General features: G+C 42.4%; 1 protein-coding gene across 1 annotated transcript in view; it reads left to right on the forward strand.

The window, feature by feature from the left end:
* The first annotated feature begins 1,084 nt into the window (after window positions 1–1,084).
* Shq1 (SHQ1, H/ACA ribonucleoprotein assembly factor) overlaps window positions 1,085–13,729 on the forward strand; it is a 76,103-nt gene continuing 63,458 nt past the window's right edge. The window contains exons 1-5 of the mRNA XM_013010592.1: window positions 1,085–1,287; window positions 4,977–5,041; window positions 6,540–6,662; window positions 7,265–7,425; window positions 12,275–12,387. Of these exons, the coding sequence (XP_012866046.1) occupies window positions 1,145–1,287; window positions 4,977–5,041; window positions 6,540–6,662; window positions 7,265–7,425; window positions 12,275–12,387 (605 nt within the window). The 5' untranslated portion in view covers window positions 1,085–1,144. The remainder of the gene's footprint in view (window positions 1,288–4,976; window positions 5,042–6,539; window positions 6,663–7,264; window positions 7,426–12,274; window positions 12,388–13,729) is intronic.

Here is a 13,729-nt window from a genome sequence, read left to right on the forward strand (position 1 = left end):
TCTCTATGAAGCTAGGCTTTGGTGTTAGCCTTCTTCTATAGTACAGATTCCTGAAGCACATTTCCTAAAGTCCTGCAGCAGGAACTCAGCAGAAAAGGGACTCAAATGTACGTCTGTCTGACCTGCCAAATCAATGCTGTTAAAATAATTTCCTTTTTATTTATTTCTGTGCCACTAGCGGGGCTTGAACTCAAGGCTGCTGTGCTCTCTCTTAGCTACTTGAGGCACATCTCCATTTCCGGGTTTTGCTGGCTAGAGATAAGATTCTAAACGAGATTGCCTTCTCCAGCTGACTTTGAACCATGATCCTCAGATCTCATCCCCCAGAGCAGCCAGGATTAGAAGTGTGAGCTGAGGGCGGCTGCTTATTAAAATCATTTCTAAGAACCTCTATAGACCCTTTGTTGGCTTAAAAGGGATTCTTCTGGGGCTGGGAAGGTGGCTCAGTGGTAGAGCACTTGCCTTGCATGCATGAGGCCCTGGGTTCGATTCCTCAGCACCACATAAGCAAAAAGAAAAAAAAGCCGGAAGTGGTGCTGTGGCTCAAGTGGTAGAGTGCTAGCCTTGAGCTGAAGAGCTGAGGGACAGCGCCCAGGCCCAGAGTTCAGGCCTCACGACCAGACCTCCCCCCCACCCCAGAAAAAGGGGACTCTTCTTTCTGTTCTACACAAATTTCGGCTGGATGAAACTCGTGTGTCCCAGCATAATAAACTCTCTCCAGAACATTTTTTTTGGGGGGGTCGGTCGTGGGGCTTGGACCCAAGGCTTGGGCTCTGTCCCTGAGCTCTTTTGCTCAAGGCGAGCTCTCTACCAATTTAAGCACAGATCCTCTTCCGGCTTTTTGGTGTTTAATTGGAGATAAGGGTCTCGCAGACGTCCCTTCCTGGGCTGGCTTTGAACCGCAATACTCAGATCTGAGTAGCCAGGATTACAGGCGCGAGCCTCCGGCGCCCGAACTTTTGAAAGCTCCGCCCGGCCATTTAAAAGCGTCCTGTCTCCATGGAGACGGGCGTGGGGGCAGGACTTCCGTCTTACGCGCGAGCACTTCCGCCTCGAGCCGGAAGCGCCGTGGCTGACAGCGCGGGTGCTCACGCGTGCGGGCTTTCCGGAGAGCGGTGCAGTCCCCGCGTGCGGCGCAGCTGCGATGCTGACCCCCGCGTTCGACCTCAGCCAGGACCCCGATTTCCTGACGGTCGCCATCCGCGTGCCCTACGCCCGCGTCTCGGAGTTCGACGTGTACTTCGAGGGCGTGGACTTTAAGTTCTACGCCAAGCCGTACTTTCTCAGGCGAGTCCCGGGCGGGCATGGCGTCTGTGGGGCGCGCACCCTGCGGCGTGGGGTCCTTGCTTCGGTGACTGTTGGTGGCGGGAGCCGCTCTCCACGGAGACGCCGCCGTCCCCGCGCCTCTCCGGGGCTGACGGGAGCGCGGCCGGGCGGCCGCGGCCGCCGGATCCCTCCCCACACCGCCGCCCGGCCCGACGCGCTGGGTCTCCAGGACGCGCTGGGTCTCCAGGACGCGCTGGGTCCCTCTCCCGCCTCTGCCCCGCCCGGACCCGCGCGCCCACCCCCTGTTGGCTCCTGCCGGGCCCGTCCTGAATCTTTCGGACTCCTGCCCGCGCTCCTGGCTGGCCTCCCATCCTCTGCTTCCTGAAATCCTCACCTTCTTTGGCACCTCCGTGCCAAGCTAGCGAAGCTCTCTCCCCGACCCCCATGCCCGGCTGCTTCACTGTCCGGCCCGGCCCCTCTCCCCCTGGATTTTGGGGTGTGTTGCTCCACGTTCTTCCCGCGAGAGGCACCCAGCTCCTGTCGAATTGGATCTTTTCTCCTCGCAAACTAAAAGTAGCCGTAGCTGACGCTAGTCACCCACCTTCGGTGTGATGTGCAGAGTGCTGTGCCACAGTGGTTGATTGTCGGCTGCGATACTTGAAACGCGCTCCTAGTTAAGTTCCATTCTTCAGGAGGCTGCCGGGTTGTTCTTGCCAATCCCTTGTGCTTCCTATTAGAAACACACAACGAACGGCTCTCCAGTGACAAATGAATTAGACACAAAAAATACAAGAGATTTCGTCAAGGCACTTTTATCTTTGTGCTGAAGCATGCAGCACCCTTACTCTATCCACAGCTAGGCAGGCACACTGGACACGGAAGTCTGCTAGGTTTTTGTAACGCTCCAAACTGTCCCTCTTCAAGGAATTAGACTCACATTCTAAGTAGAGTTGATTACCAAGGTTAGGAAGGGGGCTATTCTTTGACTCTTTATGAGAGTTGTTTTTTTACCCCTCACAGCTGACTGGGAGCAAAGCTGGGAATGGGGTGGCTGACAGATATAGTTGGAGGAGGTAAATGAAGTCAATAGAAATCTACTCAGAGAGTCTTATTCCTTTTAACTCCATTGATAAAGATTTATCTTCCTAACATGGCTTACTGGTCTCAAGCAGCACACCTAGTAGTTTGCAGTTTATTTTTAACTCCTTTGATGAAGATTCATATTCCTAGCTAGTTGGCTGGTCCCAGATCGTACAAATAATCGTTACAATTGAAGTCAAAATGCAAATAATTTCAGGAAGTATCAATATACAAGATGGAGGCATTTTGGTTTGACAGAAAAGACTGCTTTTTCTCACATTCCCCTTTCCCACTAAACAGCCTTCTAATCAAGTTGGCTCAGTGGGGCTGAACCATCAGATCCTAGCTTACTAACTTAACAGTGTCCACTTTGTCTATGGGAATGGGTTCTAAGGGCCCTCAATGGAGACCTGAGACAAGGGATGGTACTGAGCCCTATGAATACCTTCCTACACCTACATACTTAAGATCAAACTTAATTTATAATCTAGGTTCCATAAGAATATTAACAAGAATAATAATGAACCTAACAAGTTAACAATACATTCTAATAAAGGTTATGTGAATATAGCCTCTTTCTCCCTGAAAACACCATGTCATATTGTACTGTGTCTGGATCTTGGACAGGAAACTGAAACCACAGAAACTGGGGAGATACACATTAGCACTATGTAGGTGGAGGGCTCACTAAACCTACTAACCCAACCAAACTTAAAAAGTGTAAAATGTCAGCAGTCATTTGTATGGACTCCTGGCTTCTGTGGATAAGCAATTTGGTTAAGAGCTTGGCTAGTCTGTTCTGTCTTGAAGGCTTTAGTGTCACTGTGGTCACTTGATAGCTGGACCTAGAATGTGAATAGTAAAGAGCTGAAACAGCTGGAGGTAGAGGGGTGTTTTCCTTTGTCTGAAGAACCCTAGGGCTTCTTTGTGTAGCTTCTTTATCTGTCTTTTTTGTGTTTTGTAGGAGAGTTGGCCTGATAACACAGTGGCTACCATTTTATTTATTTATTTATTGGCAGTTATGGGGGCAGAACTCTGGGCCTGGGCACTGTCTCTCAGCTCTTCAGCTCAAGGCTAGCGCCCTACCACTTGAGCCACAACACCACTTCCAGCTTTCTTCTGCTATGTGGTGCTGAGGAGTCAAACCCAGGGCCTCATGCATGTATGGCAAACACTAAGCCAACTTCCCAGCCCAAGTTGCTATCATTTTAAAGAACAAGAAATTCCAGCTAATGGTAGAATTCCTATCACCTTTTAGGATCTAACTTCAGAAAGCACAGTACTACTTTTTGTTTTTTTAATTGTGTTGCTGAAAAGCTGCAGAAGCCAGCTGAATATTAAGGGATGGAAACCCTAGACCCAATCAGATTTCTGTGTTGGAACAATTCTTTCTGAGTTCTGTGGAAGGCTGCTTGAAAAAGAGTTCACCTGGAAGCAAAACAGAAAAACAGTTCTCCTTTAAGAAAAAAGAACTTCATGTAGTAGTCATGAATTTTGATGAAAACTTTTGCTTTCTGCCTTTTTTTTTTTTTAATGCCTGTCTTGGGGCTTGAATTCTGGGTCTGGGCACCGTCCCTGAACATTTGTGCTCAAGGTTAGTGCTCTACCACTTGAGTCACAGCTCCACTTCCAGCTTTATTCATAGTTAATTGGAGATAAAGTTCTCACAGCTCTTCCTGTGCAGCCTGGGATTCTCAGACCTCAGCCTCCTGAGTAGGTACGATAACAAGTATGAGCAACCTATACCTGGCTTCTGTCTTTTTTATAGTAGGAATTTTGGGGCTGGAGGTATGGCTCAAGCAGTATAGTGCCTGCCTAGCAAGCATGAAGTCCTAAGTTTAAACACTAGTACTACCAAAAAGTTAAAGGTAATTTGCCTTATATCAACAGTTGTTTTTGTTGTTTATTGTTTCCTTTTTTCTCCTAAAATCCAGTCAGTATACTTCTATTGAGCACCTTCTATGTCAGGCACCAGTTATATAAATAATTCTCTTCTTGTTTATTAAGAAGAGGGAAGTAATCCTAGATACTTGGGAGGTTTAGAATGCCTTCCAGGCAGAAAAGTTTGCTATTTTTTTTTCTCAAACCATTTGTGGGTGCAGTGGTATGAACCTATCATCTTAAGCTATATGAGACACAGATTGGGAGGATTGCAGTTCTATGCCAGCCCAGACAGAAAAGTCTAAGAGACTCCATCTCAGCAGAAGGAAGCCAGATGTGGTGGTGTATACCTATCACTCCAGCAATGATGGGTAGCATAAAATAAGCAAGACTCTTGTCTACAAAATAACCAGTGAAAACAAGATTGGAGGCGTGGCTTAGTAGTAGAGGGCCAGCCTTGTAAGCATGATGGATCAAACTCAGTATTGCCAAAAAGGGGTGAGGAATTACTGTAACTATAGTGATACTTATTTGTTATGGCTTTTGTTTTATTTGATTGATGACTGGCCTGTTCTAATGGAAAGTTTTTTATTTACATGGAGAAGGAATCTAGGTTATTTAGTTTGTAAAATGTGAAAGAAATGCTGAAGAACTTCCTTTTAAAATGTTTGTACATTTTGATGGATAAACATGTTGTATTTTCATTGCTTTATAAACTTAAGGACTTAAAACTTGTGTTAAATCTGCAGATTAAATCTTCCTGGAAGAGTTGTAGAAAATGGAAGTGAGCAGGGATCCTATGATGCAGATAAAGGTACTGTCTTTGCATTTTTGTCTTTGAAGACATTACGAGGACTTGAGGTGTCTGGCAATTGCCATCTGTCCTAGTCACTCTTAGTGTTCTGTGCCTGATATTCTTGGATATTTGGACAATTATAATTTCCTCAGTTCTTTAAAATATTTCACAGTAATCTTCAAAGTAAAGTTGAATTAGTTGTTGGCTTATGCTTCTACATTTAGTAGGTGTTTAAAAGTAAAAATTGGAATGTGCAAGATAATTGATTATAAAATGTGTAGATAATTTATAAGCTTTTGAATAGACCCTTTCTTGTATAATTTTTAAACTTAAATTTCAGTGACAAATAGTTGAGAGAATAGCTATCCTTGGGTGGCTTTTAAAGGCTAATTGTATTTTTTTCTCCTTCATGATTTTATAAATACCACATTTTAACTAGCCACAAAACCATTTATTTTCTTTTTCTAGAATGCTTTCCTTTGTCACTGGATCTGGATCAAGGGGCTCTTGTGTACTTCCGTATCATTTATTGAATGGCTGTTTATGGCCTCAGTACATGAGGATAATGGAAGGAAGTAGGATGAGAAGTTGTCGAAGAGTTTTCACTCACAATATATTGTAATTAATGTGGTGGTGAAGTCTCAGGGAAACTGCCTTTTCCACAGTTACTTTGTGTATTGAAACAATTACTACATTTTAAAGGTTTAGGTAGGTTATGCATGTAGGAGTATGTGGGTTGAATTGTGTTTGTTTTATTGGGATGCAATTCACTGCTCTCAGTGTTAAAGATAGAGTTTAAACATAGATGCTAGGCTTAGTGGCACAAAATATGATTCCAGCATTTGGGAGGCTGAGAGGGAGGAGGATTTTGAGTTTGAGACCAGCTTTGGCTGCATAGCAAGCCATGTCTCAAAAAAACCCAAACACTAAACAAAAGACTAGTAAGCATTGTAATAAGTTTATAAGGGAGGCTAGTCAAGGAGAGAAAAGTAGTAGGTAGATTAAAGGTCTGCCATAGATAGATTGTGTACCTCTGTCTCTTGAGATAGGGAAGAAACTCTATTAAGCTTTAATTACTTTTATGTTGTTGTTTTGGTTCTGTGTGTGTTTGTGTGTGTGTGTGTGTGTGTGTGTGTGTGTGTGTGTGTGTATGTGTGTGTGTGTGTGTGTGTGTGTGTGAATGCACTTGTGCATGTGCATGGGCCTTGAACTCAGGGTTTGGGTGTTGTCTCTTAGGTTTTTTTTTGTTTGAGGCTGGTGCTCTGCTACTTGAACTATAGCTTCCAGTAACTTTGGTTAATTTTTAAACAATTGTTTCCTCAGGCTATCGATTGTTCCTTATAGAAGTGGCTGTTTCTAGAAAGCCCTGTTTGAGTCTTTTTACTAAATTGATAATAAGGATGTAATTTTGGAGTTCTGTGAAATAAAAGTATTTTTTACTAAGACTTATATTTCTTAGGTATATTTGTGAAATTTTGACTGTTTTGATGTGATTAAGCATAAATTTGCCTTTAAGGAATTTTTACCATTCGATTGCCCAAAGAAACTCCTGGCCAACATTTTGAGGGGCTGAACATGTTAACTGCTCTTCTTGCACCAAGAAAATCCAGGACAGCCAAACCACTTGTGGAAGAAATAGGTATGTTGACTGTGATTTGGAAGATGTAATGATAAAATGTAAAATAAAGTGAAAGTACTTGAAATGCCCTACATACTTAGAGGAAAATAGGAAATGGGAGAAAATGTTTTAGATGACAAGGTAAGTAGTCATGTGAAAATCACTTATTTGATATGTAATAAGAAACATAAGTGACTTTAGTGAACTAGTCACATTTTTGGACCAAGTAAAAGATCATCTTGCCATAGTAAACAGCTGAATGAGTTACTAAATATGAACACTAGCTAGGTCAAGAACTGGAATACTTATTTCCACCACCCTGAGATCTATCTGATATCTCGTTCCTAGTTACCTTGTCCTGTCTTTAATAGTATGGATTAATTTTCTTTGGCTTCTTGTTTATCCATGTTTTAGCATTTATCACTATGTGATATTCTGTTTTCTGAAGATACCACATTTGTTTCTGTTTCCTCCTTCTGAACATTTGGGTTTGTTCTGTTGCTTTGACCATCAAGAATAGTGAAGCTGTACTTGTCTTGTAGTACACACATTCAGACACTTTTTCCTATACTTTTTTCCTCCCTGTTACCCAATTTTTTGAAAATTTTGTTTAACACAATGAGGTGCTTCTGCGGTTTCTGAGGATGTGGTTGAAGATGATGATGAGGAGTTTGATTGGGACATTGAGCAGACCCCCTATGAGGAGGTGCCAGACAGTGCTTTGAACCGGCAGTGCTACTATGGATTTGGAAACCTGCGATCGGGAGTGGTTCAGCGGTTGCAGGTATGGTGTCCTGGAAGAGCTCAAGACGTGAGGTTTTCTTATTTGCGTATTTGAGTTTCAGTTCTGCCTGTTCTTGGATGAGTTCATGGATCATTAGGACATTGAGACCATAGATACACTGGCTGATGCCATCAGTGAGTCTGAGGTGAGTGTGGTGCTTATCAGCATGGCTTCCGGCTCATTCAGCAGGTTGCACTGAAAATTTGGGTCTGTGAGAAGCAGACAATCAGCAAGTGGCCTGGAAACAACATGGTTTACAAAGAGCATCTCAAGTCCACGCTGGAAGATGGGGAGTCCCAGCTCACCAAAAGCAACTACAACAGGTGAACCCTTAGCCAGGCTAGGGTCAAGAGACATGTTGAGACTGCCAGCTGCTACCTGACCCGCTGCTCAGGAAAGAACCTTGAGTTTCTACTTCCACCTTGCTTTAGTACTGCCCCAGCCTCTCCCTGTGAGTAGGCCAGCCTTATCTACAGCTGCGCAGCACCTGGTTGTCTCCATCCTCTTTGCAGTTCCATCAGTCCCTCTGGGTTCAGCTGGATGATCCCTCCAGTTCTTTGCTGGATACCTTGTACTGAGCGAGATACAGCAGAGGTTTCCTGGATTAGCCCAGGCCTATGCTCTGGGTTTGGCCTGTAAAAGAGTCTAAGAACCTCATTTTCTGGGTTTTGTTCATATTGGAGGAATACCTCCCATTCCTTAATGCTTCTGCTTGGGAGCTCTGGACCAGAACCTTGATTCTGATCAGGTTTTTAAAAAGTCATTGTAACAGAATAGCTCCTTAGACCTGTATGACATCTACAAAGCATCCAATAAAGATAAAGGAAGCCATTAAAAATAAATACAAAGGTAAAGGTAAAAAAAAACTGCAACCCAAGTATCTTGTCTTTCTTGAATAATTTAAAACCTTACAAAGGATATAGTCTTTCCTTTTAACCTTTTAAACGCCATTGCTTATAAACTTGTGTATTCTATACTGATAATGGGAAGAAGTATAAATATTTTTGCTGAAACAAATTATCTTTTACCATTCTCCCCTGCCCCCTCCCCCCAACAAGCACAAACACAAACACATGCACACACTCCTTTCTTTTCTAACATTACTGGCAGCCACCAGCGTGTCTTTGGAAAACTGCCCTAACTCCTCAAAGTCAAAGCTGCACAACAGGCTTCTGGCAATGGTGGCTGCCAGCAACCACAATCCTCGAGTCTCTGGGCGCTAGCCCAGCAAGCTCCTGGGACCACTGCTGCCAGCAGCTGCAGAATGCCAGCCTTGCTGTTCCTTCCCTTCCCTTGACTTGCCCGGGGAACTGAGGTCTTTGTTTCCAGGAGAGCCGCTGGGTGGTTGTACACACAGTTCATTTTCTCTCTGGTTGACACTGCCTTGCCTGTGGTTTCAATGGAAGTTAACCTGATTGAAATCCTCTGTGGACTTTGCTTGGTAGTGTCTTTTAAATAGCTTATGTGACTAGTGACCATAGCAGTTCTTTGAGCAAAAAAGAAAAGGAGGAATACATGCTATGGTTTAAAACTGTTTTCTTCCTTCCTACTTGGTTGGTTGATGGCTCAGACTTTTTTTTCCAACTTTCCTTCCCTTAGGTTGTACCTTAGACCTTTTAAATTTCAAGCTAACTTTGCTTTTTAGGTTTTTGGGGTTTTTTTTGCTTCTCTTTTGGGTCCAGTTTGAGCAGGACTATAGTGCACAGCTGTGCAAAGAGCAAGACCTGTCTTGAACGGTTGGGCTCATCTATATATATATTGCATATCTGTATATGGAAGCCCTGAGTCAAGGCAAAGATCAGTCCTCATCTGCATGAGAGCAAGGACCTTATCTATTTGTTAGTTACTTGATTTCCATTCCACCTCTCAGACAGTGCCTAGGGCAGGCCTCACATAACTCTGTGCTGATTAATGGATAACATTGACTACTACACCCAGTGCTATTGCACAGTGATAAAGATGATAGCGAGACCCCTATCTTAATGGAATGAGATACACAGTTAACATGTAAACAAGGATAGATATAAAATGATGGCCGAGTGACAGATGAATGGGAAGGATGATTGGAGATATTCCAGGCAGGGATACTAGTTTGATTAGGATGCCTAGAGAAGACCTACTGAGGATGGGATGTTTCTCTGAGTTCGGGATGAGAAGGACAATGTAAATGCAGACACTCAAGATGAAGAATGAATGGATATGTTCCAAAAACGGAAAGAAGTTTAGTGTGGCTTGAGTGTACTTGAGCCAATTGGAAAGGGAAACCTGAGTTTCAAAGTCAGGACAGGCTAGGTGATGAGGAACTCTGCCGAATCTGAATTTGAGAATTTGTCTGGTTACTAGCATCTGTTTTTCCTCAACTGTGGGGTTATCTATGAAGCCTCACTTACTATAGCCAGAAGTTCAGATTTTTACTGTAATTCCATTTTTAATTGCCATTAGTGAAGCAGAGGAGGATCTTGACTCTCAGTAGAAAGGTAGTCAGTGAGTAAAGGAGATAGAAAGGAACCTACTATTGAGTATTATTAAGTATAATAAGCCTATGTTTGATTACTTATTAAATCCTTTTTCATTAAATCCAACAATTGTCCATGTTGCTGAATGATTGTCATCTCTCTCCTCCACCCAAAGGAGGTGTTCTTGTGCTTATCCCCAGAATCTGAAGATGTTACCTGGTAAAAGGTATTTTGTAATTAAACCAAGGATCTAGAGAGTACCCTGGATTATCTGGGTAGGCCCCATCTACTTAAAGGTATAAGAGGGAGACAAAGAAGGAAGGTCATCTGTACGAGAAGCAAAGAGAGCAATGGTGTCATGCTGTGGGCTGCAAGTGAAGGACAGGGACAACCTCTAAGCTGGAAAGGCAAAGAAACAATTCTCCTATAAACCTCCACAAGGGCATGTAGCCCGGCTGACACCTTGTCTTTAACCCATCGAGCCTGATCTTGAACTTCTAACCCCTAGAACTGTGAGATAATAAATATGTGTTGTAGTAGACAACCAAGTCTCTGGTAATTGGTGGTAGCAACAGAAGCAGGAGGAACCGAATCTCCCACACTGTAATAGAAATGTCACTTATGTCATGTGAGCAAGCAGAGATTCAGTGATGCTGTCTGATACAACTGCAGCTGGGACTTACATTTAGGCTCATCTAATTCAAGACACTCTTTCTCCTTCACCATAAAACATCCAGAAGTGTGGCAGGGAGAGAGGAGAGGACTCCTAGGGGCTAGGAGGAAAGAGATGACTATAGGTTACTGGGGAGTGACTCTACTATCCAAGGACAGGACATGGTTCCCATAGTGTTCTTCTCTGTGAGTCTAGTACCCCAAGGCCTGTTTCAGCTCCCTGGCCCAGGCTGTGACTCACTATGAGGTTTAGGCAGGTGTGGATGTGAAGTGAAAGAGGAAGAATCCACATGGACTTGCTCAGAGAAGAGATGTTTCTAATGGATTCACCTGGAGAAAATGTATTTCCCACGGGTGTACTGCTGTGTATGTCATGTTCCTTATGAATTGCAAGTTCCTTATGAATTGAGAAAACTTGAAGACTTCTCTGAGGATCTTAACTACTATTTATAATGGTCTTTCTGTAGGAAAATAAGTTTCCAGATCTCCCCAAAAGTAGATTGCAAAGGTGTTTTTAGAATGCAGATTTTTAAAAGTTTTTAGGGAGCCAGCAATCTGGTTTGCTCAGAATGTTGATACTTGGAAGCATTAAGCTATACTGCTTTCATAGCTTCCAAAAAGGTCTCTGGACCCCATCATTGTATTCAAGTGTACTTAGATTGACTATTGCTATCTGACCTAAAAGGATTGTGATAGACAAGAAATTTCATATTGTATAAAAAATGTGTATGAGGAAACTGTTTCCTAGGCATTTTTACTAAATCAGGGTAGCTCACTAATTTTAGTGTGTGTGCCTTACAGCCATCCATTTTTAAACCTGCTGTTAGGTGCTAACCTGTCATTCCATTGACACATCTTTTTTAAGTTTGCCTTGTTATTTCCTTTGGTTTATTTAGCTTACGTCTTTTCAGTTTCTGTACTTCCTCATTTGGGGTTGGTAGTTGGAGTGGGAGCTTGAAGGAAACTAAGGAAAAGCAAGAGCACAGTTTTAGAAATACTTTACATTGTGTGAGGTGTCTTTGCTTCACAGGTGGACCATGTAGTATCCTGTGCAGCTTCCTCCTCCACACCTATTATAGGGGGATGCATGCCACATGTTAACATGTATCATCCTAATAAAGAAGTCACAGTAAAGTGAATTCCCACTTAGGATTAGATTTCTAAATTTTCAGATGGAAAATTGTCTGCATGAGCATTGTCCATAGATAATTTTCAATCAGTTCATAAAGTTGGTTTTATGTTTTATGGTAATTCTTTGCAGAGACAAGCTGAGGGAGATTGAAGGAGAAGGAAAAGTCTCTGTTGATGTCTGATACTTTGACATAGCTCTGAAATCTCCAGGAGTAAGTGGGAAATAGATGAGGAATTAAATGTTCCTGCTTGCTTGCTTGAGTTTATTCCATTCTGGCTTCTATGTTAAACTTTTATAGCCCTAATAGATATGAGTAAGTTCACTTATTGTAAGGATTAAATGGGATAATCCACATGGAAGTCTCCAGCAGGACCTCGGGAGTAGTAAGTGCTTAACAAAGTTCATTAGATACGATTTGTAATGTCACAGGTGCTATCCTAGTTTGCTGTATTCAATTCTTTGTGTGCTTGGGCATTTTTTTTTTTTACTCCTCCCCCTCCCAAAAAAACAGAAAAAAAACTTTGTTTTTTTTTTTAGGTGGTAAAAATTGGTGATAGCAATTATTTTCTCCTTTTCTGGGTGTTTTTAGGATGAATTGAGCGAGGTTATTGATGTTAAAGATCCAGATTTCACGCCTGCTGCTGAGCGAAGGCAGAAACGCCTGGCTGCTGAGCTGGCAAAATTTGATCCAGATCATTATCTGTGAGTATTGAGTTTTAGAGAGTTAAAAATTTTACTTAAAAAAAATGTTTTTTGAGTGTCTTTAGCTGTAGTGGGCATGTAGGTTATGGGGGTCATGAAATTAGTGATGGCTGAAACCCTCACCAACGTCTTCTTAACCTGCAGCTGTTCTGTGTTCCTTGGTGATATTTGGAATCTAATATTGAATAGTAGTTCGTCCCAGCAACTGAGAACTCTTCTAATATGTTCTTAAGGTTTTTCTCACCAGGCTTAAAAATGAAACACTGAATACCCAGACTTCTAAGTAGACTTTTTATTGTGATGGATGGTATGTGAAGCTATATCTGGTTTTCCTTAAGAATTGGCCTGAGCTGCATTATTTGCTCATCCATTTCTTCCTAACACTTTCATCTACCTATATCGAGGTCTGTTTCAAATGGACAAAGAATTGTCCTTTGTAGTTGCATTACAAATAGAACCTAATTTTGAGGTTTGCTGTATTTCCCACTAACAGTAGTTATGTCTTTAGCCGTGATGAGTCTCTGAAAAGCTTATATTTGCACGAGGAAGGAATATAATTAGAAATTATGCAGTCTCTCATGGGCTGTGGTAGTTTCAAATTGTCACCAGCCCCCTGTGAATACTTGCCTCTTCTCTTCTGGAATGGTTAGAGAATGGACATTATGTGTTGAGGTAGAACTCACTTAGTGTTCTTCCCATGCTATAGGCTCACAAGTTCTCAGCAGTTCCATAGGCAGCTGTAATCATCATTTTCTCTTATGTTTGTGCAATGCTTACCGCTTATCTAGTGCCCTTGTGGGATTATTTAATTCTGTTTGTACAACAGATGAGGAAAAGAGGTTAAATGACTTGCCTAGGGTCACACTACTACTAAATGACTTGGCCAGGACTTGAAAAGAAACTCTCCATTTGTCACTCCGTGTTTCCTTTTTATGTACACTATTTCAGTTTAACTGCTGTTGCTCTTGTGATTAACATTCTATCTCCTGTGACACAGTGGGATACTAATTGGAATGGCAGAAATCTATCTTGTGATGTGCAAATGGAATGAGTGATGTGTGATGATGAATGGTTGAACCATTTTATGTCCTAAGGGAAGCTGGGCTAAGAGCAGAGTCCGTTAGATTTTGGAGGACATCTGAGAGATTCAACTCCATTTACATTGCCATTTCTAATTACCTTTATCTCTCCAATTGTGGCTTTAAAGGTCCACTGAAGAGTAATTTGAAGAAACCCATTTAAAATCATGCTGAATATTTAAAGTGGAAATTTCATTGTCAGCAAATTTCTGGGTCTAGCATGAATACAGAATGAGCTTTGCAAGACTGAAATTTCAAATGGG

The sequence above is a fragment of the Dipodomys ordii genome, unplaced genomic scaffold, assembly GCF_000151885.1.
Source record: "Dipodomys ordii isolate 6190 unplaced genomic scaffold, Dord_2.0 Scaffold12, whole genome shotgun sequence".
NCBI lineage: Eukaryota > Metazoa > Chordata > Mammalia > Rodentia > Heteromyidae > Dipodomys > Dipodomys ordii.